The sequence below is a fragment of the Mesoplodon bidens genome (genome assembly GCF_964165515.1).
Source record: "Mesoplodon bidens genome assembly, chromosome: 3".
In the NCBI taxonomy this organism is placed as follows: domain Eukaryota; kingdom Metazoa; phylum Chordata; class Mammalia; order Artiodactyla; family Ziphiidae; genus Mesoplodon; species Mesoplodon bidens.
The window spans coordinates 5,377,331-5,403,960 of record NC_138178.1 but is presented as its reverse complement, the minus strand read 5'-3'; the positions used below and the strand labels follow the sequence as shown (position 1 = coordinate 5,403,960).

The 26,630-nt window shown below is 44.7% G+C and overlaps 1 protein-coding gene across 1 annotated transcript in view; it reads right to left on the bottom strand.

The window, feature by feature from the left end:
* Positions 1 to 26,630, bottom strand: part of CUBN (cubilin) — a 276,297-nt gene that overhangs the window by 136,010 nt on the left and 113,657 nt on the right. The window contains exons 30-31 of the mRNA XM_081230089.1: positions 21,944 to 22,118; positions 20,354 to 20,523 (exon numbers count right to left, since the gene is read on the bottom strand). Of these exons, the coding sequence (XP_081086215.1) occupies positions 20,354 to 20,523; positions 21,944 to 22,118 (345 nt within the window). The remainder of the gene's footprint in view (positions 1 to 20,353; positions 20,524 to 21,943; positions 22,119 to 26,630) is intronic.

Genomic DNA, 26,630 nt, shown 5'->3' with positions numbered 1-26,630 from the left:
GTTATATGTTCCTAATTACCATTTTATGAAAGTGTAAGACCTCACGTTATCAAGGAGACAGCTGGGGTCTTTTTTTTTTTAACAGTTTGGAATAGCAGTCCTTTTATTTGAGAGTGTTCTTAATATTTGTAATATCAAATCAATTTAAGCTTTAAGTTATAAAATTATAAGGAATCCAACCTCCACTGAGTTATCAAGCTCCGACCCCAATATGATTCTATTTTGCCATAATCCCATATTGAAATGCTGATTTTACCAATAGGTACTTGAAAAGATGCTCAAGACAATTAATCACCAGGAAAATGCAAATCAAAACCAGAATGAGATATCATCCCACACCTGTCAGAATGAAGGTCATCAGCAAAAAGACTAGAAATAAGTGTTGGTGATGATGTGGAGAAAAGGGAACCCTTTGCACTGTGGGTGGGAATGTAAATTGGTGCAGCCACTATGGAGAACAGTATGGAGGTTCCTCAAAAAACTAACAATAGAGCCACCATATGATCCAGCAATTCTACTCCTAGGTATTTATCCAAGGAAATGAAAACACTAATTTGAAAAGACACATGCACCCCCAGTGTTCACTGCAGCACTGTTTACAATAGCCAGGACATGGAAGCAACCTAAGTGTCCATCGACAGAAGAATGGATAAAGAAGATGTGGCACATATATACAATGGAATACTACTCGGCCATGAAAAAGAATGAACTCTTGCCATTTGTGACGACAAGAACAGATCTAAAGGGTATTGTGCTAAGTAAAGTAAGTCAGACAGAGAAAGACTACTACTATATGATCTCACTTATATGTGGAATCTAAAAAATAAAACACATGAACAAATATAACAAAACAGAAACAGAGCTACAGATACGGAGAACAAACAGGTGGTTGTCAGAGGGGAGTGGGTGAGGGGAGGAGAGAAATAGGGGAGGCAGATTACGAGGGACAGACTGCCAGTTACAAGATAAATGAGTCATGGGGGTGAAACATACAGTGTGAGGAACACAGTCAGTAATAATGTTGTATCTTTGCATGGTGAGGAAGGGGGTCAAAACGTACAAACCTCCTGTTACGAGATGACTAAGAACCAGGGATGTGATGCACAACATATGATAAACAGAATCAACACTGCTGTATGTTATATAGGAAAGTTGTTAAGAAGGTCGTCAATCCCAAGAGCTCTCAGCACAAGGACAAATACTTTTCCTATTTCTTCTCCTTTGTGTCTATATGGGATGATGGGTGTTCACTAAACGTACTGGGGTCATCACTTCATGATGCATGTAGCTCACATCATTATGCTGTACACCTCACCTTACACAGTGCTGTGTGTTAATTATATCTCAGTAAACCTGGAAGAAAATAAACTTGATGTAAAATTCGCAAAAAGAAAAAAAAATTATAAGGAAAAAACTGCAGGGAAGAAAATAGGAGAAATCTTGTTGCTATTTTTTGAAATTCTAAAGTCATAAAAATTATCAGTATGCCTTTCCTTTACTTCCATTTAGTTCCCAAGGCAGAGCTAGCAAAGTATATTATTACTGGCTATACACATAACATATTCACATAGCTTATAGATATATAAGCCTTATTTAAGTCTACTGCCAAGTGTTTCCTGGGCCTGGGAATTGATTTTCTGATCTGTTGCTTAGGTGGTAAAAAGAGAAATATATACAGCAAACAAACAAAAAAACTGCACATTGCAACTAACTCATTTCTAGATAACTCCAGTAAAATAAAATTTTGAAATGGAATCCACAAAGGAAAAAGTAGCCACCATCCGTGGGAGTTCCAACCACAGGAGCTCTAAAAACAGGCAGATGGAGTTAAGCAGTAATCTAATTTCTTCACTAAAGTTAATCAGTGTCTTTACAAAGTATCCAGAGTCTGTCAGATTTCCAGATACCAGCACATACACTAAAAATACCTAGGGCTTCCCTGGTGGCGCAGTGGTTGGGAGTCCGCCTGCCGATGCAGGGGACACAGGTTCGTGCCCCAGTCCGGGAGGATCCCATATGCCGCGGAGCAGCTGGGGCCCGTGAGCCATGGCCGCTGAGCCTGCGCGTCCAGAGCCTGCGTGTCCAGAGCCTGTGCTCTGCAACGGGAGAGGCCACAACAGTGAGAGGCCTGCATACTGCGAAAAAAAAAAAAAGAACTTAACCTTTATCATACAAAAATAGGAGACGTTTTAAAAGAACAGAACCAGGCACATAACAGACAATAAACGTCTGATGTACAAATGAGTAAGTAAATATCATATATAAGAGTATATGACCTCTGAGAACAAAGGACTAAGGTTGAGGAAAACCCAGAGTTATGAAAAAAAGCTGCTCCCTCTCTCGTGGATTGGGCAGTATAAACGCACAGCAGGCACGATAGTGGGGAAGAGGTTATTCACGGTGGGAAAGAGGTCAAGTGGAGCTGCTTTCCGGGCACAGAGGGCAGTGGAGGAGGCTCCAATCAAGGTCAGGGGCCAGGCCACACACACAGCACCCAGGTGCCCTCTCATGGCCTGTGCCAGCCCTTCACCAGTACCACGAGAGAAGGAGGATGGCGGAAGGTGGGTGGGGGACGCCGGACCAACCCCCAAGGCCCAGAGTTTCCAGAACCCATGACATTACGGTGCCACCGGGGACCCTCTATATACCCTGAGCTGTAGCCAGAAGGTAGAACTGAGCCAAACATTTATGAACTTTAATACTTGATGCTTTATAATGTTAAGGAGATTTGTGTAAATATCTGACACGTGTCAACTTCAGCACAAGGTGATGGGGAGGCAAACCATTCAAGTGAGAGACCAGCACCCCTTCCTGATGGTGTTTAGAGAGGCCAATGGTCAGAGCCCAAGGACCGGCAATTTGAGAAAATAAAGGAGCCAAGCAAAGGGAACCTTTTGCCTTTCCATATACTTACTGATGATGGAAATATGTATTGTTTAACAACATGCATTCTTTAAAAGCAAGTGGCGGAATTCCTTTTAAAGAGAAAAAAACAGAAGGTGTTTATTTAGCAAAACACCCTCACAGGCTCTCAGAGGACGACTGCCAGGGGAGAGATGCTACGCGACGTTACTGTGGACGGGTCTCTCTCCTCCCTGTCCTTCAGCTGCCTAAGCTGTAAAACTGGACTGACATGAGAATATCGTTCTACTGTTCATCAGAATTAAATAAGTTAAAAGACATAAAGGTGCGTCGGGTCATTTCTGGCACACAGTAAGTACTTAATAGATATTAGCCTCTGCTATTAAAGTGGGACGAAGAGATCGCTAAATTGCTGTTTAAGAAATGGATAAAACATCGTAGGGAGGGAACGGGAAAGCTAGGGAGGCAAAGACAAAAAGAGGTCCAAAGATGGGGGTTCATCCAGCAACACGGGAGCCTGAGTTGGACATAATCCATGAAAGCTGCCCAGCTGGGGCGGTGGGGTGGGCATAGGGTGGCAACTTCTGACCTGGCCCCCAGTGCTTCATGCCCTGTGCAGCCTCCTCCCTGGAGGGTGGTATGGACCCGACGACCTGCTTCTGATAAACAGGACAAGGTCAGAGTGAGGGGTGTCACTGCCATGGCTCGGTTGGGACAGATGGACCCTCGCATCTTGCTGGCAGCCTCTCTTGTTGGCACTGTCCCCTGCGCCCTGTACTGCTCGCCCTGATGAAGCAGCTGCTGTGTTGTGAGATGCTCTGCAGAGAGGCCGCGTGGCGAGGGGCTGAGGGAGGCCTCTAGCCACAGCCTGCAAAGAACCGAATCCTGCCAAGGGCCACGTGGTAAGTCACACCAGGGTTCCTGACCCGCAGAAACTAGAATTATTGTTGTTTTGAGCTATTACGTTTGGGGATGCGTTTTTAGGCAGCAACAAATAACCAATCCAGGGGGTGTGAAATGAGGGACTGAGCAGGGAATGAACACTGGAGTTTTTAGGGCAAGGATGTCTAATATCACATTTTAGCTCACCTGCAATATTTAGGCAAAGTCTACCATATAAAAGAGCCTCACCTGTGTAGTATTTTGGAGAAATAAAGAAAAGAGGTCTAAATCCCAACTTTTTCTTAAAAAGGGGTAGAGAGAAAGGGAACGGCCATGAGAAGCAAGAGATAGAGGGCTTGAAATGTAAACAGTGACAAGAAATGGACACCTGGGTGACCACTCCCCCCAGCCTCACTTCTCCACACAAGAGTCCCCGGAAATATTATGGGATGATGGGTTTCCCAGGCCTCTGAGTCTCCTTTCCCTCACCTGGAGCGACCCCCTGTGTCACCTTCCACTGAAGGGACCAAAAGTCATTCATGGAACTTAGTGACTTGGAAATTACTTGAGGTCTAAGGGGTGACTGGCTGTAGCAATGGGGCAGCTGGGGTGTGGGCTGAGTCGTGTACACAAAGGGAAGAAATGGAGACAGAGTGCCATCTCCACTGTCCTTGGAACCGCTGGCCCTCCCAGAGGAGCTGCTGTGGTGAGGGTGACCTGTCTGGCATGAGATGCGCATTCAGCAAATGTGTTACCCTGATGGCGAATGCCATTGTTTTCTTTCCTTGTTTCTTCCTTAGTTCTTTGGAAAGTAAAGCTATCACAGCTTGTTCAAGAGTTCATAAGATCCGTTAATGTAGCAGGTTGAGCTGGGGGATGACAAAGTATCCGGTCTAGTTCAGGAAGAACAGTGATTTCTTAAAAAATCTCTGTGTTCCTCTCCAAACATTTTCCCTACAACACCAAACCCGGCTCCACAGCACAGCTTCACAAATATCCAAAAAGTGGAGCCTAAGTGGATGTCAACACTCACACTCATCTCAAACCACACTGTTCATGGCCACTCAGTGCTCAGCCTTCACTGACAGGCTACGTACGGGATTCAGCCCATCTGACATTTTCCATCTGACCAACTAAGGCCCAGAGGAGAGCACAGTGATCTTAGGTTCAGAACACCTGGGAAGCCCAGGTATCTCGTGATCAGAACACCTGGAAGCACTCTGAGAGTCAGAACACCTGGACTCCAGTCCTGGATCCATCTGGAAGGCTTGTCTGTTCCTGCACTTCAGAAGCTTCTGGTTATGAGTTTCATCGTCTTAAAAATGGGGTAGATAATATGAAGGTAAGTTTCTCCTGTTTCATGATAGGAATGCTCACGCATACATTTTTTTTTTTTTTTTTGGCGGTACGTGGCCTCTCATCGCTGTGGCCTCTCCTGTTGCGGAGCACAGGCTCCGGACGCGCAGGCTCAGCGGCCATGGCTCACGGGCCCAGCTGCTCCGCGGCACGTGGGATCTTCCCAGGCCGGGGCACGAGCCCGCGTCCCCTGCATCGGCAGGGGGACTCCCAACCACTGCGCCACCAGGGAAGCCCATGCATACATTTTTTAGTGGAATTTGGCAACATGGGAAATGTAAAAGCTAGCTCTTTCACTTCCAGGTGTCTACCGGAGACAAACTCTTGCATGATTGTATTCAGAAATATGGACAAGAATGTTCCTTGCTAAGGGTTGCCATAGTACAATATCAGAAGCAACTTAAATGTGCACGAACCGTACATGGGTACGTGACGCATGGTATGTTGATAAAAGTTGATAAAGTGGAACCTTGTATGGTGGCAAAAAGAATGCATTAGATCTGAATGCACCACAGTGTAGAAAAACGTTCAAGACAGATTGTTGGATGAAAACAGTGGATGGAAGAATACGTGTTATGTTGTATTATGTTCATCAAATAAATAAATTATACATAATAATTTATTTACTTGATGAACATAATACATTTACTTGATGTACATAATACAACATAACATGTATTTGTAAAACATGCAAAATAATATTACATACTGTATACAGATGCACACACACAATGAAAAAGTACCAAAATAACCATGGGAATTGTAAACACAATTTCTCATAAATTGGTTTCCTCTGGGCCAGGGGCTGGGAATGGAACAGTGTGGGCTACACATGGGGCCTCAAAAGGAATGCATTTCTTTGGGGGGGGGGAAAGAAGAACTTGAAGCAAATATGGCCAAATATTGAGATTTAGCAAGTAGGATGTTTTTGTTCGTGCTATACTTTACATGCGTTGTGTAGTTGATACTCTTCTGTATACTTAAAATATTTCATAATGGAGTTTTCAACTAAAAAAGGAGAATCTATATAAAGGAAATAATGGGAAATGTAGATTAAGATTTACATATAAATATGCTCTTCAGAGCATTATTATAACAAGAAAAGAACAGAAGTAACCTAAGTGATCAATGATAAGCTAGTGGTTAACTCAGTTCTACGGTGTCCATGTAACTGATTATAGGGCCAAAGAAACTATGCTTAAGAAGAAGCATATTAAATAAGCTAAGGGAAAAAAGGCAGGATATAAAACTATATGCAGTTTTATATTAACTCTCTTTGTGTATGTGTGTATAAGTGTGCATGTGTGTGTTTCTGTAGGAAATGAGCCAAAATGTTAATAGTTCGTCTCTGTATTGCAATATTATGGATGCCATTCATTTCTTATTTTTTTCTTTTCTGTATTTTAGAAACTTAGTATGAGGAGCATATAAAAATTTAAAATAACATATATATTTAAAGTGCTTAAGTGTTTAGCAAGACGGACATGTAAATGACCCCATACAGAGATAGGAAAATATGCTACTCATATAACTGTACTGCAGTATCTTAGCCAGGTGGATATTAATGCCATTTAATGTAGCCTTTTGCTGCCTGACAGGAACGTATCAAGGATATGGCTTCTGTCTTAAGATTTCCAAAACATGTGTTAGTTGGCTAATACGTACAACTGTAGTCCAGCCCTCTCTCCAAGCTCTAGGCTCAGCTATCTGACTGCATTCCAGACACCACTGCTGGTATGTTCCATCAACCTTGGAAGTCAATGTCTCAAACTGAAATCATCGCCCCCTCCCCCTAATTCCTCCTGCACCTTCATTTCTTTTTTTTTTTTTTTTTTTTTTTTTGCGGTACGCGGGCCTCTCACTGCTGTGGCCTCTCCCGTTGCGGAGCACAGGCTCCGGACATGCAGGCTCAACGGCCATGGCTCACAGGCCCAGCCACTCCGCGGCATGTGGGATCTTCCTGGACCGGGGCATGAACCCGTGTCCCCTGCATCGGCAGGCGGACTCTCAACCACTGCGCCGCCAGGGAAGCCCCAGTTTCATTTCTTGCCTCAGTAAATGCCAGAGTATGTACCCAATTGCCAAGCCTTTTTAGATCCCTCCCTTATCCCCCAGTGGAATGGATCCTTATGTTCTGTTGACTCTTCCTCCGACGTGTCTCTTGGACCCCTTGCCTCCACCTGCCCGCCAGTGTCTTGCTGTGGGACTTCATGCTGTCTTGCCTAGGTCACTAAAGGAGCCTAAAATTTCCCCTGCCTGAATTTGTGTCCCCCTTTAATTCAGTCTCCAAACAACTACCCCTGAGCAAGGAGCTTTCTAAAATGTAAAATCCAATACAAAAGGAAGGTGGAGTGTCCCAATCCATTTTAAAATTGTACTGAATAAAGACGAGCAGTCACGGATGCCTTGCTTAGAACCAAGAAGAGAGGCTGATAGGGACGCAGCAAGTAGCCCCTCCCCCAGGATCAAAGCCCTGGTGATGGAGTGACTCACGGTCCCCTCGCTGAAACACTCATCACTCACAGGCCAAAGCACATGATGAAGGGGGAAAACGAACACTAGCTTCCCCAGTAATGTTTGTATTTTCATTTCTAGAAACTGGAATATATGCCCTCAGATCGTTGGAGAGCAGGAGGTGGGAAAATATTCCTACCGCATCTCCTGTCTTCTTCTTTTACTAAGTTTCATCTTGCTCAGGGAGAAAATAAACCAACTATACGTGTGGGTTAAAATTAGTATAAACTGGAGGAAGAAGAAAGCATTTCAATTCAAAAGCAAAACACACAGCATGTTTTACATTCCCCAAAGTATGCGAATGCTTCACCTTAACTTCAGAGCTAAGCTTTCCATGCAAACAAATTATAAACGTATATGAATTTGCTTTTATTTTTATTTTCTGCACTATCACTTTTTTCCTTCTTAACTCATTTGTGAATCTTCTAGAAGGTATCAAAATAAGCCACTTATGAAGTGAAAAAAATTTACTGAGATGATATATCGAAGAGTGTGTGAAAATTTTTATAATATATTTTTTAAGATTTAAAAAAATACTTTAAGATAAAATGAGACTGTTCACAAACTAATCATGACAGTTAGCAATGAACTAAGGATTATGGATCCAGGTCTGTGTACCTAAGGTTCACAATTTTCAAAAAGATAAGTTTAGACCTTTAACATAGTATAGTAGTAATAGAAGTAGTAATAGTAGTAATAGAAGCAGTAATAGTAGTAATAAAAACATCAGGAGCAGCAGCTAACACTTATCTGTACCAGACACTGCAATTAATGCTTTAAGCATATTTTTTAAAATTCCATCTTTCTTTCTTTTTTTTTTTAACATCTTTATTGGAGTATAACTGCTTTACAATGTTGTGTTAGTTTCTGCTGTACAACAAAGTGAATCAGCTATACATATACATATGTCCCCATATCTCTTCCCTCTTGTGTCTCCCTCCCACCCTCCCTATCCCACCCCTCTAGGTGGTCACAAAGCACCAAGCTGATCTCCCTGTGCTATGCAGCTGCTTCCCACTAGCTATCTATTTTACGTTTGGTAGTGTATATATGTCCATGCCACTCTCTCACTTCGTCCCAGCTTACCCTTCCCCCTCTCCGTGTCCTCAAGTCCATTCTCTATGCCTGCGTCTTTATTCCTGTCCTGCCCCTAGGTTCATGAGAACCTTTTTTTTTTAGATTCCATATATATGTGTTAGCATATGGTATTTGTTTTTCTCTTTCTGACTTACTTCACTCTGTATGACAGACTCTAGGTCCATCCACCTCACTACAAATAACTGTTTTGTTTCTTTTTATGGCTGAGTAATATTCCATTGTATATATGTGCCACATCTTCTTTATCCATTCATCTGTTGATGGACATTTAGGTTGCTTCCATGTCCTGGCTATTGTAAATAAAGCTGCAATGAACATTGTGGTACATGTGTCTTTTTGAATTATGGTTTTCTCAGGGTATATGCCCAGTAATGGGATTCCTGGGTCATATGGCAGCTCTACTTTTAGTTTTTTATGGAACCTCCATACTGTTCTCCATAGTGGCTGTATCAATTTCCATTCCCACCAACAGTGCAAGAGGGTTCCCTTTTCTCCACACCCTCTCCAGCATTTATTCTTCGTAGATTTTTTGATGATGGCCATTCTGACTGGTGTGAGATGATATCTCATTGTAGTTTTGATTTGCATTTCTCTAATGATTAGTGATGTTGAGCATCTTTTCATGTGTTTGTTGGCAGTCTGTATATCTTCTTTGGAGAAATGTCTATTTAGGTCTTCTGCCCATTTTTGGATTGGGTTGTTTGTTTTTTTGATATTGAGCTGCATGAGCTGCTTGTATATTTTGGAGATTAATCCTTTGTCAGTTGTTTCATTTGCAAATATTTTCTCCCATTCTGAGGGCTGTCTTTTCATCTCGTTTAGGGTTTCCTTTGCTGTGCAAAAGCTTTTAAGTTTCATTAGGTTCCATTTGTTTATTTTTGGTTTTATTTCCATTTCTCTAGGAAGTGGGTCAAAAAGGATCTTGCTGTGATTTATGTCACGGAGTGTTCTGCCTATGTTTTCCTCTAAGAGTTTGATAGTGTCTGGCCTTACATTTAGGTCTTTAAAAAAATTCCCTCTTTCTTACAATTCCATTTTGCAGCTGGTAAAATTGAGGCTCAGAAGACATAAGTAACTTGTTCACAGTCACACACTGGGTAGTGTGGAGCCAGTATATGAATCCCATCTGTCTGACCTCTGATCAATTATCATTAAAACAACCAAAAAGATAAAATCAAGTTTTCTTCACTGACAATACTGAGAGATCATGATTCCAGGAAGCTAGTGACATGTCCGTCGTCACCTAGAAAGAAAATCCGGGGAAACAGAGTGGAAGTCACCTCTCTCTTCCCTAGACTTGCAAGCAAGCATCCTCAGTGGCCTTTCAGAAAGTCTTATTTGGGGCCCGGGTGGATTTTGGAGTGGCTGGCACCTGTCATGCATTCCACCCGTCATGCATTCCACCCCACTGTACATGCACGGGATTCCCAGCGTGCTAACTGAGCCGGCTGGAACAAAAGGGGCACAGTGCCCAGGACCAGTCACTAAACCTAACACCCAAATCCCCGATTCCTAACTCGGCTCTAGTCTTGGATCCAGATATACATCCACTCCTTGTCCCTTCCGGGTCTAACCACAGTCTCATTAGACCAGCATGGCGTCTTTGCTCACCTCGCCCCTGGCCTTACGGCCTTTCAGCCTGGTCTTTCCCCTGTACTTCATTTTTTTTTGTTTGTTTGTTTGCGGTATGCGGGCCTCCCACTGTTGGGGCCTCTCCCGTTGCGGAACACAGGCTCCGGACGCGCAGGCTCAGCGGCCATGACCCACGGGCCCAGCCGCTCCGCGGCATGCGGGATCCTCCCGGACCGGGGCACGAACCCGCGCCCGCTGCACCGGCAGGCGGACGTTCAACCACTGCGCCATCAGGGAAGCCCTGTACTTCATTTTTAATTCATTCTCGCAACACGTGTCTACTGCTTGGATTGCCCTGAAGTTTATCGGGGTCAAGACATGTGGTGGATAAGATCTCAGGGCAGAGAAGACATTATTCACATCAGGCTGCAAAGTCCGTCTGGAGCATGAGAGTCCATGAAATGTATTCACGTGTGGCAAACGGGAGGAGAGCAGCATAGATGCTAATGGAGCCCCGTGTTGGAACGGTAATTGCAGGCGGAGGAAATACTAAGTGACAGGGAGCAGGCTCCACCAGGAAATTATCCAAGCTGTTAAAGTCATAAATTTAGGTAAGGAAGGAAAGGGAAATATTGCTCATTACAGCAGCTTTTCTTGGGGGTGGAGGGCGGAGGGTGGAGGAGGCATCGGTTTCCTCCGTCAGTGATATTTTCCAGCTACGGGCCTCTGAAATGAAATCCCCAATTCACAGCACACATCTCGTGTCGGGACTCTTGTCACTCCTGTTTCTTTGTTTTACAGGGTGGCACTCCAGCTCCAAATTTTACAGGAGACAAGAAACTCTCATAATTTGCAGTTGTTGTAAGCAGGGACTCAAAGATTACTGCAAACGTTGGTATGAAAAGAAATCCAAGAAGCTCATTTTATTTTCACGAATAAACATACATTTAAGGAGATTCTGAGCTGAAACACAAACAAAGCTTGTGTCCGCAGATTGAGGACAGTGGCTCCAATTCAATGATTCTTTGGTTTGGGGATGTAAAGTATCAGCGTGGCTTTTGGTAACTAACTTGGCACCGGAAGGCAAAATGGCTAAGGGGTTACCAAAAGCAAGCCACAAAATAAAACATTTAAAAGAGATTACTGGAGATCTTCCTCAAGTATCAAATGGAAGGTAAACTTTCTGTGGTGAGAAGTAAAGGACAAAGGGAAGATATGAGAGGGAGAGAGAAAGAGAGGGAAAGAGACTGGTTTCTGTCATGGACCTATTTGTAAAACAGTACATATTTAAAGAAGAACTGTTTAAGAATTGTTTCTTTGAAGTACTGATTTCTATTATTCCTGTGTCTATTTGCTCGGGTTTGGAAATGATCAATGTTTTAAAAGGAAACACATCATAGGTAGTGTCTTAAAAAAATAAAACGAAATACGGATACTGTGTTTTATGTTTGCCCTGTCCCACCCTGTGCCTTATTGTCAGATAGTGTGAACAGCAGGCACTGCAGTTTTGGCGTGGGGGGGAATCTGGTTTTCTTCAGTTCAAATCCAACACGTTGCTTTCCTTCTCTTAGAGCAGCACGAAGAGCTTCAGAAAGAAAACCGTGACTCATGATATGCCTGTTTTTTTTGTACCAGGGCCTGTAGCCCTAGTGGATAGTTTCTCCAGATGAGAGGCTGGACCAGGACTGTGGTCTGCTTGCTTTTATCTGTTTCTCACTGATTCTCACCAGGCAGACATTCCATTGTGCTGAGCAAAGAGGATGTTGAAATCAGAGGCCCGGGGTCTCCGGGGGCCAGTCATGCCGCTGATCTGACTTCTCTCTTCCCCTCTCACACTGGGCTACAACCCGCATCTCTAGGAGTTCAATAAGAGCTCGCAGAGCTACGTGAATTTAAGGCTCAGGAGAGAGCCTGTAATTAAGCAATTAGGCTGTCAGTTGGAGGTCAAAGGAAACCTAATGGAGCCGTTTTCATGCTGACTGTACAAGTTCTGTGCAGCCCGTGGGTCCCGCTGCTGCCTTAGCAAGAAGCACTCACAGTGTGTCCTTCAGGAGAGCCAGAGGTTAACGATGCCAGGCACTGAGCGAAAAGCGCACACATATTAATTACCAAATGAGTTGAAACCTGAGTGTAAATTGAGCTTTCTGATGAGTTCCAGATGATGCCATCACCACTTCAACTGCAGTCAGAAAAATCTAGTTTCTCTCTTTTTTTATTACAGCAGCATGAAATTCTAGAAAACACGCTTCTGCGATGTTATCTAAGTTCTCATGTGGCTCAAAATACAGAGCTCAAGTATCAATAATCATGCCAGGGAGTGAACTCCACTCAACACGCGCCCAAACGTGCCGTCTGCAATTTTCCGCTGAAGTCTGGGACAGCTTTCTCTGGCATATGCGCACATATCTTCCTAACACTATTCCCTGCATCCTGTCCTTCTCCTTACAAATAATTCTGAGAGATGGCTGGGTCTCCAATGGGACTCTGCCACTAACTGCGGTTTATCAAGCACATCACTCTGGACTCTGGACCTCTGAGTTCTTACCAGTAAAATAAGAGACTTGGACTGACTAGGTGGCCTCCAAGGTTCCTTCCACCCTGTTAATTCTCTGATACTCATTTAGCTAGCGCCCTGTTAGCTAAGCCAGAGGAGTGTGAGTGAGGTCCAGAACTGGGTCGAGATGCTTGCCTCATACCTGTCCATCTTATATTCTCAAAACTCTTCAGGGATGGAGGACTTGGGCCTTTTTTTTTTTTTTTGCGGTGCGCGGGCCTCTCGCTGTTGCAGCCTCTCCCGTTGCGAAGCACAGGCTCCGGACGCACAGGCTCAGCGGCCATGGCTCACGGGCCCAGCCGCTCTGCGGCACGTGGGATCTTCCCGGACCGGGGCACGAACCCGCGTCCCCTGCATCGGCAGGCAGACTCTCAACCACTGCGCCACCAGGGAAGCCCCTGGGCCTTTCTTTAAACCCAAAGCCAGAGGATTGGGTTCTACCTGGGAGGAACAGAACTGCATGTTTCTTACAATAAAAGCTACATTGGGCTTCCCTGGTGGCGCAGTGGTTGAGAGTCCGCCTGCTGGTGCAAGGGACACGGGTTCGTACCCCGGTCTGGGAGGATCCCACATGCCGCGGAGCGGCTGGGCCCGTGAGCCATGGCCGCTGAGCCTGCGCGTCCATAGCCTGTGCTCCACAATGGGAGAGGCCACAATGGTGAGAGGCCCACGTAACGCAAAGAAAAAAAAAAAAAAAAAAAAAAAAAAAAAAAAGCTACATCAACTGAAAAAAAAATCCCAGTCATTGTAGGAGCAGAGACCAAAAACATTCATGTATTCCTGTGTTTGGCCATGCATCTGCTAGTCATTCACGCATCAAACAGACTGGTCGTTTGGCATACAAAGACTGCTGCTGTGGGTTCCGTGAAAGGGGATGGAGGCTGTGTATTACTGCTCCGCGGTTAAATGTTCATCTGTTTCTTCTACTTGCTGGAAATTGTGCCTCTAGTTCCACGCAGCCTAGAGTGATGGCTTAGGGCTCCCTTGGGCTGACGCTGCCTCCACTTGGGGCCTCTGGGGACGAGACCTCCTACAAGAAGAGCTCTCTTCTGTACAGCAAGTGGAGTGTGGAGATGACCCCTTAGCCACGGTCCATGGACTTGTGCCCCAGGGGATGAACAGAAGCCCAGTGCTGTGGAGTTGGACTGTGGACCCCGGAGCGAGCCCACTACTGACAGACCCTTTGTGTCTGCCCCTCCAACTCCCCCCTTATTCTCCTCTTCTGACCCATAGATACAACTCAGAACTGGATCCTCTCCCCTAGGTCCCCTCTTACTGCTTGCGTTCCCCAGGCACTTGATTTTATAAATGAGCAAACTAGCATCCCCAGGCCGTGCAGAGAGTTGAGTGGCAGTGCTGAGCCTGGAGACGACCTCCTGGCAGCGTCTGGAACAGAGTGGACACCAAAGAACAAATGGATGGATGGAACCCAGACCATCTGGCTTCATAGGATACCCACTTTGCAGTTCATGCTTGAGATCCTAAAGCTTTTCCCAATATTGATAAATGAAGTGTGGGTTCATCAGAAAAAGAGTTCAGAATGGTTCCAGAGTAACCCTAGTTTTATCCCCCCCCCCTATTTTTTCAGTTGGACTTTACCCTGTGACAGTCCCCTGCATGTAGACTGTGATTTTTATATTTTACCAAAATACTTACTCTTACTTTAGGTTCCCTTGCATCTTAGTGCTGGTCCTGCTGTTAATTTGTACCTGGTCTTGATCCTGACCTCTCTGCACCACGACTTTCTTATTTTTCATATAAGCAGATGACAGTAAATTATCTCTAACCTCTCCTCTTCCGATCTTAACATTCTATGTGTCCATGTGTTTACAGCAATAAACACGATGACTTTTCAAAAGAATATTTCCACTTCTGACAATCTAAACTGATATAGGAGGTTTAAAACCCTGATGGCTGGTCCTATCCAAGCATAATTTACCTTGGTATTGAATAATACACTTGAGCTCTATTAAAAATCCCATGAACACAAACATTATCTGGCAGCAGCATTGGCAGCTGAATCTTTTTCTCTTTGCTACTGATTCTGTCTAAGTAGCAGGACCAAGAAATTAACTTGAATGTCTCCAAAATGAATGACTGGCTTTGTATGCACTTAAACTGCAGAGATCTTACGTAAGATACTGGATTTTCTGGGGCATTTCGCATCCAGTGTCCATCTAGCTATAAAGATAAATGGCTGGTGCCTCAACGCCTGCCTTCGTGAACCCCTGGACAGCGAACTCTAAATTGGAGCCAAGCTCCCAGCCTCGACAGTGCATTGCCTGCCTGTTTCTAAACCTCTGCAGACCTCCATTCCCATAACTGGGTCCACATGGCAACCGCGCACAGCAGATCTCTACCCCAACTTATCCGAACAGTCCTTTTTCACATTTATCTTTTAGTAAAGGTGAGCTACAAACTGTACAAACAAAAATGACTTAGCTTGTATATGACTTATGCAGATTTCAATATAAATACATTTGCAAATCAGAAAAGAAAACTTATGGTTGGCCATGGGTTCAAATGTCTCATTCCGAAAATATGAGATTTATAAAACCAGTCTGGCCCTTCCTCAGGTCTCTGCCCTGATAACATGACTTCCTCATTTACTCCATTGATCTCTTACACTCAGCTGCTCTTCTATCCCCAGCACCCTGCCCTCCCGGCATGCCTAAGCTTCTTCACCACTAAAACAAATAATAATAACGACTTTCCTTTGATCCTGACTTACCACGGGTTATGGCCCTTTATCCCTCTATACCATGCACTTTCATAATTCTGGGGAAAAGCTGAGAAGCTCCTGTATCTCCTAACCCATCGTGATCTGGAGTCTTCCAGTACTACCCACACCAGTCCTGCTTCTTACAAGGTCATCAAAGACTGAATCTGGTGGCTTCATTTCAGCCTCATCTGCTGGATTTGACCCCTTTGCCCACCCACTCTTAAAACTGACTTCACTGTTGGTTGCCATGCTTCCATTCTCTTCTGCTTCTCCACCCATCTCCTTGAGGACCCTTCAGTCTCCTTGTCCTTTGTTTCTCCATCTTCCCCCTAAATGGTGATTTAGGGCCAAGAGTTTACTTGGCCCTTTTCTCTTTACAAAACTCATATATAGGATTCCATCTACTTCTGTGGTTTTAACAACCATCCAAGGATACAGAAATTATCTTCAAGTGGATATGTCCAGCTCAGACCCCATCCTGAGTACTGAACCCATTTGTTGAACTCTGTAAGGGACGCAGTGTAGACCTTCAAACTCAAGTTTCCAAATCAAACTGAGTAGTCTATCCCTTTAGTACTCTCTTAGTCAATGGCATTATTATTTACCCATTCTTCAAGCAAATCGTCTTAACCCCTGCATCTCTATCACCCCTCCCCCAGACCCTCCACGGTGTAACTAGCCTCTAGGTTTCGGTGGCTACACCAACATGAGCTTGCCGGGACATCCTTTCCCTCGACTCCCAAGGCCACTGCCCAGGGTTTTTCCATAGCTCTCCAATCAGCCTTTATACCATCCTTCTCTTTCTCTGCTGACCCTAGCCTCACACGGCTGCCCTGTTATTATCATAAAACACAGTTTTGAGTACATTACAGAAAACGTTCATCAACTCCCCGCACTGGCTATAGGATAATTTCAAATTCTTCACAGAGCACAAAAGAGTTTGTCCAGTTCGGATGTTTTCTATAGACCCTGGGTCTCCACACGCTCCCCAGCACAGAGCTACAGCCCAAATGTCTGTGCACGCTCGCACCTCTGTGCACAATCTACCCTGTTCTCTCCCCAGAGCTTCCTCCCCTGGCTTCTGTGCCACACGTCTACTAGTGAAATTCTGCCACGTGAATGTCATCTTTGGTGTGAAACCTTCTCTGGCTTCCAGGCCCAAATGAATCACTCCTGTTTCCTCGTGATCGTTATTCCAGTTTATTGAGTCCTGGGTCCACGAAATGCTTGGCGCTGTGCTCGCAGAAAGGTTCACAAACAGGCTCTTCTTTTACTGAAGACCTGGAGGCCCAGGACCCCAAGCTGCTTGTTCGTCCTCGTATTCCACAGCACCTCCTCCACCACTGCCCCCGGAACAGGCCTCTCTGGGGATGCTCACTGTGACTAGGGCTGGCACGAATGGAGGGCTTTCTATGTGACAAGCAGTGTCACCGACATGACCTCCACTATCCCAACAACAAATCTGACACAGATACTCTTACTGTCCCCGTTTCACAATGAAGGAAACCAAAGCTGAAAGATTCGCTTTCTCCTAGGCAACTCAACTAGAAAATGGCAAAATTCAGGCTCAGCCCCAGGGCCACCCGACCACAGAGCTGGATTTCTTAACCACAGCACTGTGGTGACCCACACTGCCGGTGTAGTTCGCTTTCTGTATCCATGTGTTGCTCAAGTGCTTAGCAGCATCTGCTTCTGATACTCGCATCTCCCCGCAGGCGGGGTTACCCCAACTACTTCATACAGGATCCCCTGACCCTGACAACTTGTTTGGACTATTACATTTTGTATTTTACCATATCTGCCAGACTGGACTCCTCCCAGCACCTGTATGTGGGTTTATTTTCTTATCTCTATGCCTAATGACCAGATTATATTTGAGGTTTTACTTCCTCCTGTCTGTTTCCTCTGGCTACAGTTTGTGAAGTCAAGCCCATCTGTGTGCTGAGATATGGCACTGGTTACTAGAAAACCCAGTTTGTGTATTTATATCTCATGCAGGTGGAAAATCCTACTCACGACCACAGGAGGGAAATAATGCAGCCATGTTGGGTGTGCCTTTGACCTAGGCTTTCTTTGGTTCACATACCTTTGCATGTTGCATCTTATGGATTAGGGACTTTACCAAAGAGAAGAAACTATACCTGGAACCATACAGACTGGGAGAAAGTGATGGAGAATTGCCCACTAGAGACAAAACTGTAAGGCAGACAAGCTGTCTCTGGCCCCTTCGACCTTCTCTTGAAGGCACCTCTACTGCTTCAATGCTTTATTTCACCTTCATGTTTCAAGGTTATTTGAGGAGAGTACAGAGTTCCTGATTGATAGTTATTTTCTTCCTTCACATTTAAGATACCGACTCTTGTCTTTTCTCCTTCCAGTTTTCACTGTTGAAAAGTCAGCATTCAGTCTGCCACTTCCCAAAAGATAATTTGTTCACCCGCTCACCTACTCTTCTGGACGATTGTAACAGTTTTTTCTTTATCTTTTAGATAAAGATTAAAATCTTTAAGTTTTTCCAGATAAGTATGTCTCTCTATTTATCTTGCTTGGCTGTATACAGGGTCCTTTGGGATTCTTGTTTTCGTAAATTGATGTCTCTCATCAGTTTTGGAAAAGTCTTAGTCATCAGCTCTTCAATTATTGTTCCTGCTCCATTTATAAATGTATGTAAATGTCTGTTACATCTTTTATATGTGTCCTCTATTTGTCTTAATCTCTCTTCTGCATTTTTCATCCTTTTGCTTTGTTTTATTTTGTTTTTCCTGGATAGATTCTTCTGGTATCTTCCAATTCACTTGTTCTCTCATCTCTGTCTAATTTGCCTAATATAAAAAAACAAACAAACAAGCAAAACACCCCAAACCCTTCCACTGAGATACTAATTTCAGCTTCTGTGTCTATCCACTTTAAATTTTTCAGTTTTTTAAAAAAAATATTTGCGATGCCACTTTTTATGATTTGCAGTCCTTGCTGAAAGTTTTAATTTTGACTTTTATCTCCATAAGCTTAGTAACCATAGTTGTTCGCTAACCTGTGCCTGGTAACTTTAGCATCTGGACTCTCCGTGTCTGTTTCCATTGTCTGTTAGTCATGTTGTAACTCATTTATGTTGCAGTGTCTCCTCCTACACATAAGTATCTTTGATAGTGTGCTTGCTGTTGCATATGAGAATTATTGGCAGAAATGAGGTCTGGGATGCTTCCATCTCCCTTTGGAGAAGAGTTTAAGTTGCTTTGGCCAGATGTCCACGGCCTAGATGCATTAGCAATGCAAGGTTTCTCTCACGATTCCATGGCTGGAGATTTAGGGAGGCCACTCAGATGAATCGACGCTTGGATGCAGTCTTCCTGAAAGCTGCTACTTTCATTTTACCTGGGATTCAGGAGAGTTTACCAGGACCCACACCCTACTCAGGTCCTGGACTCAAACGTTGCTCCTCTTTGCCCTGAAAGGCTCGGAGAAGTGCCACTAACTCCTTCTGGATCAGCAAATGCCCCACAGGCAAAAGCAATCCCACGTACCAAGTTCACATCTCTCTTGGATATTAACTCAGAAATTTCACACTACCTTGTGAGTTCCTTGTTGCATTTAGGAAAGTGTTGTAAAATATCATCCAAAGTTTTAAAATTGTCTTTGTCAGGAGAGTTACCATTATGGAAAGTGGATGTCCTACACCTTAAGTTTGGTGTAGGACATAATGCTTTGCTAATTTAGACTCTAAAGATTCATGTTAAAAGGTTAATACATAACCATAAATCAGCTGAACTTTTAAGTAGATTAATGATTTAATCTTGTAAAATAATACTTGAAATCATACTGTTAGCCTGGACTACTTTGAAAATTATGAAACAACTTTTGAATTCTCCTGAGTTAAATTTGAAAGTTAGCCAGTTGGAATTTGTATAAGAAACGGTCAGGAAACTAAAACAGAAAGATCCATTAGCCAAGAGTATCTGGTTTATATTTGAATGAAATATCTCTAAATACAAATGAAAGATGGAAAACCTTGTGTTAAAAAAAATCAGGTAACCAAAAAAATTAAATTAAAGACAAAAAGAAAATTTCAAAATACAACCTCATTCACTCTTACATTAAACATATAGCATTAGTTTCAGGTGAAAATGTATGAAAGCTGTTGGTGGTGATGGAAACTTTTTGTCACTGAACCAACTAACAGCCATATCCCTTTTCCTCCACCCACTGTCTCCCCATCTAGTCTGTTCTATCAGACACTGATTTGTTCAAGTAGCAGATCAAGATATCCTGATCTCAAGAAAAGTAGAACCCCGTGAGAACCCCCAGAGAGTTAATAATAATTTATTTAAAGTGGTTATGATAAATCCATTATCATAATTCACTAAACTTTCCTAATCTCTTTTGCAGCCACTTCTGGCCAATGATCTGTAAGGGGGCTTCTGTAAAAATTTTGCATTCTTGATTTAAAAAAAAAAACAAAATAGAAACAACTAACACTATTCCTTCTCGTCTTCTTCAGATCTGAACTTAGGATGTTCCGAACTGCTGTAGCCATTTTTGGACCATGAGGTAACAACCACAAAATGAAAAGCCAATTCACTAAGAATGGTAGAGCAGAGACTGAGTTGCTAAACAAACCTCCTGGTTTATATTTAGGTAAAAATAAATGTTCTTATATTTTAAGTTGCTAATAGTTGAGTTTCCCATGATTTGACATAGAAAACATTCATGACTAATACATTCAATAAACATGCTTTTATGGCAATGTTTTGACCCAGGTTTGACTGGAGACAGTGCTTGAGATTTGTGTCACTTACCATAATACAAGAGTCCTGAGGCTCAAGGTCAAAGTCAGTGAAGTTCAACAGAACACGGTGATGTTTTTCCACCTGAATGACCCATGTACATTCAGTGTTGCTCCTATAAGGACTGGGATAATTTGGAGAATGAATCTCTCCACTGGGAGCTTGGAAAATGCCACCACAACCTGTAGATGGGAGACCCAATTCAATAATGAGAGGAATCCCTGATGCACAAAACTTTACACCGTTACCCGGGAGCACAGAACGATATGCTACTTTGTTTGACCACCATTTTTATGTAGTCTGTGCTAAACATCCTGAAGAACTGAATGTTTGCCATTAATTCACGTATCCCAACAAAATGAAGAAGTATGCCTAAGAAAAGACTTCAAATACTGATGCCAAAGGTTATTCTAAAAATACTGAAAAATAATGCAAATAAAATCATATTTTCACAAAGCCATGAAATGCCTCTTCATTGTTCTCTAAAAATATAACATACTGTAAGAATAACACATCTCCATCTAAGAATTTTGATAATTCAGTAGTGTACGCTTTTATAAACTATTTAACATCTGTCTCTTAAAATTTAATATTCTGGACCTTGTACAGTCATTCCTTTTTTAAATTCCTATGATATAATCAAATATCTATCAATGTCTAACTCTATGACCCATCATTTCTTGGGTTTATGATAATATAAACTAATAATGGGAAAATTCAGTATCATTTTCTGATAACTGAGAATCACTTTTGGGTAATCTAAACACCATGTAAATATAATTTTCATTAAATTCATGCACCATTAACTTTAGGAAAGCTCTAGTATACTTACTATATCACCTTTGGCCTACAGAAGTGGGGCCATAAGGCAGCCTGGAGTCATGTCTTTGCTTTGGCATTTTTTAGCTGTGTTACTTTGGACAGACCACTAACTACTCTAAGCTTCCATTTCTTCATCAGTAAGATAAGGACAAGAAATAACCTGCCCTCAGAGGGTGGCTGTGAAGATTAAATGAGAGAGTCTTTGTAGAATAGTTAGAAAAATGCCTGACATACAGTAAGCGTTCAATAAACGTTGCTATTATTAGTAGCTGTATAGATTAACATCTGCCGAAAGATTTTGTGCATTAATATTTTATTTTTAAAACTCTGAAACAGGTAATTTATTTAGACAGCCTAAGATCTTGGGCAGAAAGTCACTATATAACAAAAGGTAATAAGTCCTTGAAATTCACAAATTTAACATTTGCAGTTTTGGTATTTGCCAAGCCTCCAAATGCGTGGCAGAAAGTAATTTACCACTTTGTTGATGCCCAAATTGAGGCTGGTGAACAGGCAGAAGTCCCTCGGAGAGAAAGCGAGTCTAACCAACCACCCTGCTTCTGCTCTCAGCATGGATGTGCACACTTGCATGGGCTGGTTTTCACGTACGAGGTGACTCTTTGGAAGTTAAACTCTCTTTCTCAGGGAAGCGTATGTGCCATTAGAGAAGTCACAGAGCTGTGACGGAGGATGTAGCCGTCACATCGCTCTCTGAACACTTCATGAAATTTAACGAGGGCTCAGCTTAAGTATTTTGAGACAGCTCCTTGGTTCACCCACCTCCAGGGACCGCTCTCCATGAGATGTTGAAGCCTCTCCCATTTATGGACCAGTCAGTCTTGAATCGGATTGCCAGCTCATTTCCAGTGCTGGAGACCTGCATGGGATTCTCAGACGATCTTTGCACACACAGCTGGGATATCCTGGGAGAGTGGAAATCAGGGCCTCCATAGATCTATGATGGGACGGAGAAAAAAAGAACTTGAGAGAGATACTTAAGCAATTACAAGCCTTCCGCTGATTCCCCTTTAGCACCAGCGTTTGGATCCTATTATCAGCAGAGATTGAAATCTCAGCCTCCCCATGTGGGGACACACTGTAAACTTGAGCTGGATTTTCCAAGGCACTCCCTCGGCCCTCGTAACACACAAGTTCAATCACCCATGAAATGCCTGCTTGTTCCCTCAGCCAGAGCTGCAGAGCTGAACTGAGTAGATTATCCCAGACTCTCCCCTATCTCCCCTTCCCCTCTTCCAAGTCCACATAGGATCCCCTGCTTTCTTTGGCAGAGGCATGTGGCAGATAAGCCAGTATCAGGTCTGATCTTCTAACTCTTCTGGGCGCATAGGAATAGCCTTAGCATAAAGCTATTTTGTTTGTTCACTGAAGGCTATTGATCACTGCTACATTTTTAGGATTTTCCACTTTGCAACCCGAATGCTTTACAAGATTAGGCATTTAATATGATATTTTTGCCCCCTCAGAGGGAGCAAAAAGGTAACCTCTACCAGTGTGTTCTGCAGTACCCTCAGGGAGGGAGTCCTACAGGCCCCTCCGGACCTTCTCCTGGCACGGACGCTCACAGGAGCAAGACGGAGAGCGTGCACCTTCTGCTCAGGAATCGCCCTGGACTCTGCCCCACTAGGTCCATCTCACTTGTCCCAAGATCTCCTGGGCTCCTATAATTTGCAACTATCTGGCTGGATGCAATACCCCGGCGACACATTCCTCATGGCAACTGATCCCTGGATCTCACGTCCAGCATCTTGCAGGAGGTCTGGCCCAGCCCACGGGGGCCTCCAGAATGCCTCACACACAGGTTTCTCAAGGGCCCCTTGGATAACCCATGAGCGGGCGTGTGGGGGGAAGATAAGAATCCCACAGAAGGTGTGGACCCCCGACCTTCAATCTCTCGCCACCCTTGCGTTAGTGTGAGAACGACCAGTTTTGCTGACAGTTCTCAGGCACACTGGCATCTGAGCCCTTCCCCGCTCCCGGCTGGAACCGGACCCGGGAAAGGTGGCCCAGGGGGTGTGTGTGGTGCCCTCCCACCCGAGCATCTGCCCACCCTGAGGCCCCGCGCCCCTGCGCCCCCGCCCCCACCCCAGGGCGGCTGCTGACTGATTTGGGCATCACTCAAGTGTCCTCCGGGGAGGGAGAGAGAGAACAAGCAGCCTGCTTTCGGCGAGGAGTGTGTGATTTGAATCCATAATGATTCCTTTGTCTGATTAAATCCCCCGGCCACGCGGGAAAGGCCGAAATGAATGGAAGCACTGTTGCAGGAGGGCCGAGCGCAAGGGCTGTGATTGCAGAGGAATGAAGTGAGCCAACCGCTTCGTGCTGGTTTTCGCTTGGAAGAGCTCTGTTTGTGTGGCCCCCGAGTCCCAGCAGAGGCAGGACTGGAGGGAGAGCCCTGTGTGGCCCTTCCCACGTACACATACGCAAGTGGCACAAACCAGCCTGCTTCTGGTTTAGCACCCTGGAGATTGCCCTGCCCCCTGGCCTGGGGTGGAGCTCAGAGCCTGAAACCCACAGCCTGGGCTCCCCATCGCCCACCCCGCGAGCAGCACATACTTGGACAGAACACTGAGCGCAAGCGTTTAGTTCTAACAAAGAAAACTTGCAGGTCAGCAGAATATTCTGGTTTCCCTGCTCAGGGTCCCCTTGAGATTGCAAACGAAACGGGTATGAGTCGGCGGGGCCTAGAAGCCTCCAGAAGAGTAAACACTGCCGCTTTTGACATTCTTTGCTTTCCCTCTTACTGAGCTGGGTTCACAAAGACAGCGGGGGAGAGCCCAGGGGAGGCTAACTGCCCGCACCAGGCAACTGTCTGGGTTTACTGTGCTGAGGACTGGCTTTCCGTTTCTGCTCTGTGCTGTTCAGGCTCCTTTCTCGAGGACTGAAGTGAAATCAGCCAGTGTTTCTCTAACTCAAACAATAGAATGGTACTTTCTGCTTCCACAAATTAAAAGCAACAGTTAGCATGTGACTCTTCAAAAGAGGAAAAAGATGGAAAGAATTTCAGGGTGTGCTTCGTTGGATTACAGCCTATGACTCAACTTCGTGGGGAAAAGAATTGGTCTGATGATCAGAGATTAAAAAATGTGTTTTTAGCCAATGCTCAGGATATAGAACATTTCAAAGCCTATGGTTTTAATCTGTTTTGAACAGTTCTTTCTGCTCTGTTAGCTCCATTTACTGTTACAATCAAGTCAGCATTCCAGGGTTATGAGTAACCAAACGGCTGTTGCTTAATGCAACTGGCCACTCTCCGGACACTGCTTTTTGAGAGAAATATAGATGGGCTCTTGGTTAGAGCAGGTGAAACTCAGGTAAACCGGATACCTGGAGACAGTGAGGCCCTACTGGGCTCAGAACAGGACGCGCTGGTAAACAGGACGAGCTGATAAACAGGACGGGGACAGATGGGTGGAGGGAGTCAGCGATGTTTCCAGGCCACACACCCACCAGGGGTAAAATATTGTGAAACCTGTTGCTAACATGTTATCAGCGTCCACGTGATAGGGATGGAAAAAAGTCATTTTATTGTCATTAACCCAAACTGATGACAGTACCTTCTTGAGTATTTGCAGAGACGTCCAACAAGGTTTGGAGGGAAAATGTCAGGGGGTTAACTCACTTCAGCCTTAAGAAAAAAACTCGCCCCAATATTTAAGGGCTTCAGAATATTCCCTCAAACCCTGGTTGGATGGGACACGGGAGCCCACCTTGTCCTGATACAAATAAGCCCCAAGCAGGCCGCAGCCTCTTCTCACGGTCCTTTCCGTGCGGGACCCCGTTGGAACGCTGCTGCCCAGAGGCCTTGTGCTGGACCTCTGCCCCCAAGGCTGCTCACAGGGAACAGGCCTGCTCTTGGCTCTCTCACGTAATGGGTGGGACAAAACCAAAGCACAATGAACCCTATTTACATGTCGCCCGGTAGGCAACAATCGCACGAGCTTTGCAAGATGAAAATGAAGGGTGAGGAACGTGTCACGTTACCGTGGAACCCTCTGCTGCCAGCCCTTTGCACGGGTTAAGGGTTTTCACGCGACGGAGGAATCTCGCCCGCGGGAGGGAGCATCTCGACATTCCCCACGTGAGCGTTATTCCTGCTTCACAGTCTGAGCTGCGCGTGAGTTTCGTGAATTTCGGGAGCCACCTTATTCTCTCCTCGGAAGAAACTGGTCCTCTCCTGAGCTGGAGTCACGCCTGGGCAGCCGGACTTACGTGAAGACGGGGTTTGGGTTGAACCCAGGGACTCACCGGCTCTGTCTCCAGCCCCACTTACTGCAGCATCGTCCTCCTCTGCAGAGATTCGAGCCGCTAAATGGGACTCGTAGTGACACTGCGTCTACTCAGTGCGGACGTGATTTGAGAACCCCATTTCTTCTCAAGGAGACAACTTGGTTTGTAATTAAATAAGGTTTTTAAGTTTTAAAGTTTCCTATACAGTCCTGTCAACAAGCCGCTCCTTTCAGTATCTTGCACACTGCCCACATCTGTCCTTCTACACTGGCTGACGTGGCGTGTGAGGCGGGGATGGATTCAGTTCTCAGCTTTTCCACTCACTATCCTTATGGTTGTGGAAAAACCCAGCAATCTTTTTTTTTTTTTTTTTTTTGCGGTACGTGGGCCTCTCACTGTTATGGCCTCTCCCGTTGCGGAGCACAGGCTCTGGACGCGCAGGCTCAGCGGCCACGGCTCACGGGCCCAGCCGCTCCGCGGCATGTGGAATCTTCCCGGACTGGGGCACGAACCCGTGTCCCCTGCATCGGAGACAGACTCTCAACCACTGCGCCACCAGGGAAGCCCCCAGCAGTCTTTTTGAGCCTCTGTTCTGACAACAGTGAAATGGGGAGCAGTAAAATCTCCCTCTTACCTCAGAGGATTAGTTAACATTCAAATGGGAAAATGGATGTTGAAATCCCTTTGCAAATCACCATAAATGTACATTATCACTGCACAACAATTGGAGAGGTGATGCTTTCGTTTATCCCACAAATATATATCAAGTGTTTACTATTTGCCAAGTCCTCTATGGCTCTGGGGGTATAGCAGTGAAACAAACCAAAACAGAACAAAAACAGACAAATACCCAGCCTTAGTGGACTTTAAGTCCTACTAGATACAGAACCTTGCCGTGAGGCAGTCCCTACCGCTGAGGCGGCAGGAGTTTCATGTGTACTTGGAAATCATCTATGACTAGATTCCTGCAACAAACCGCTGATTATAACCGATTCTCAAGGGCCATCTTAATGACCCGAGATAAAGCCATTGCAGCAGTCTTGGAAAAGTTGCGGGCACTTGCTCAGCTCCCTGCCCTGTCCTACCCCGAGCACCCACGTCTTCTTTACACTCTGCCGCCCACTGCCTTTCCCAAGGGAGCTTTCTCAGGCTGGAAGTGTGGGGCACTGACGATCCCAGGTTCCAGCAGTAGGGACGGGAGCTGGGGGACCAATGCCTT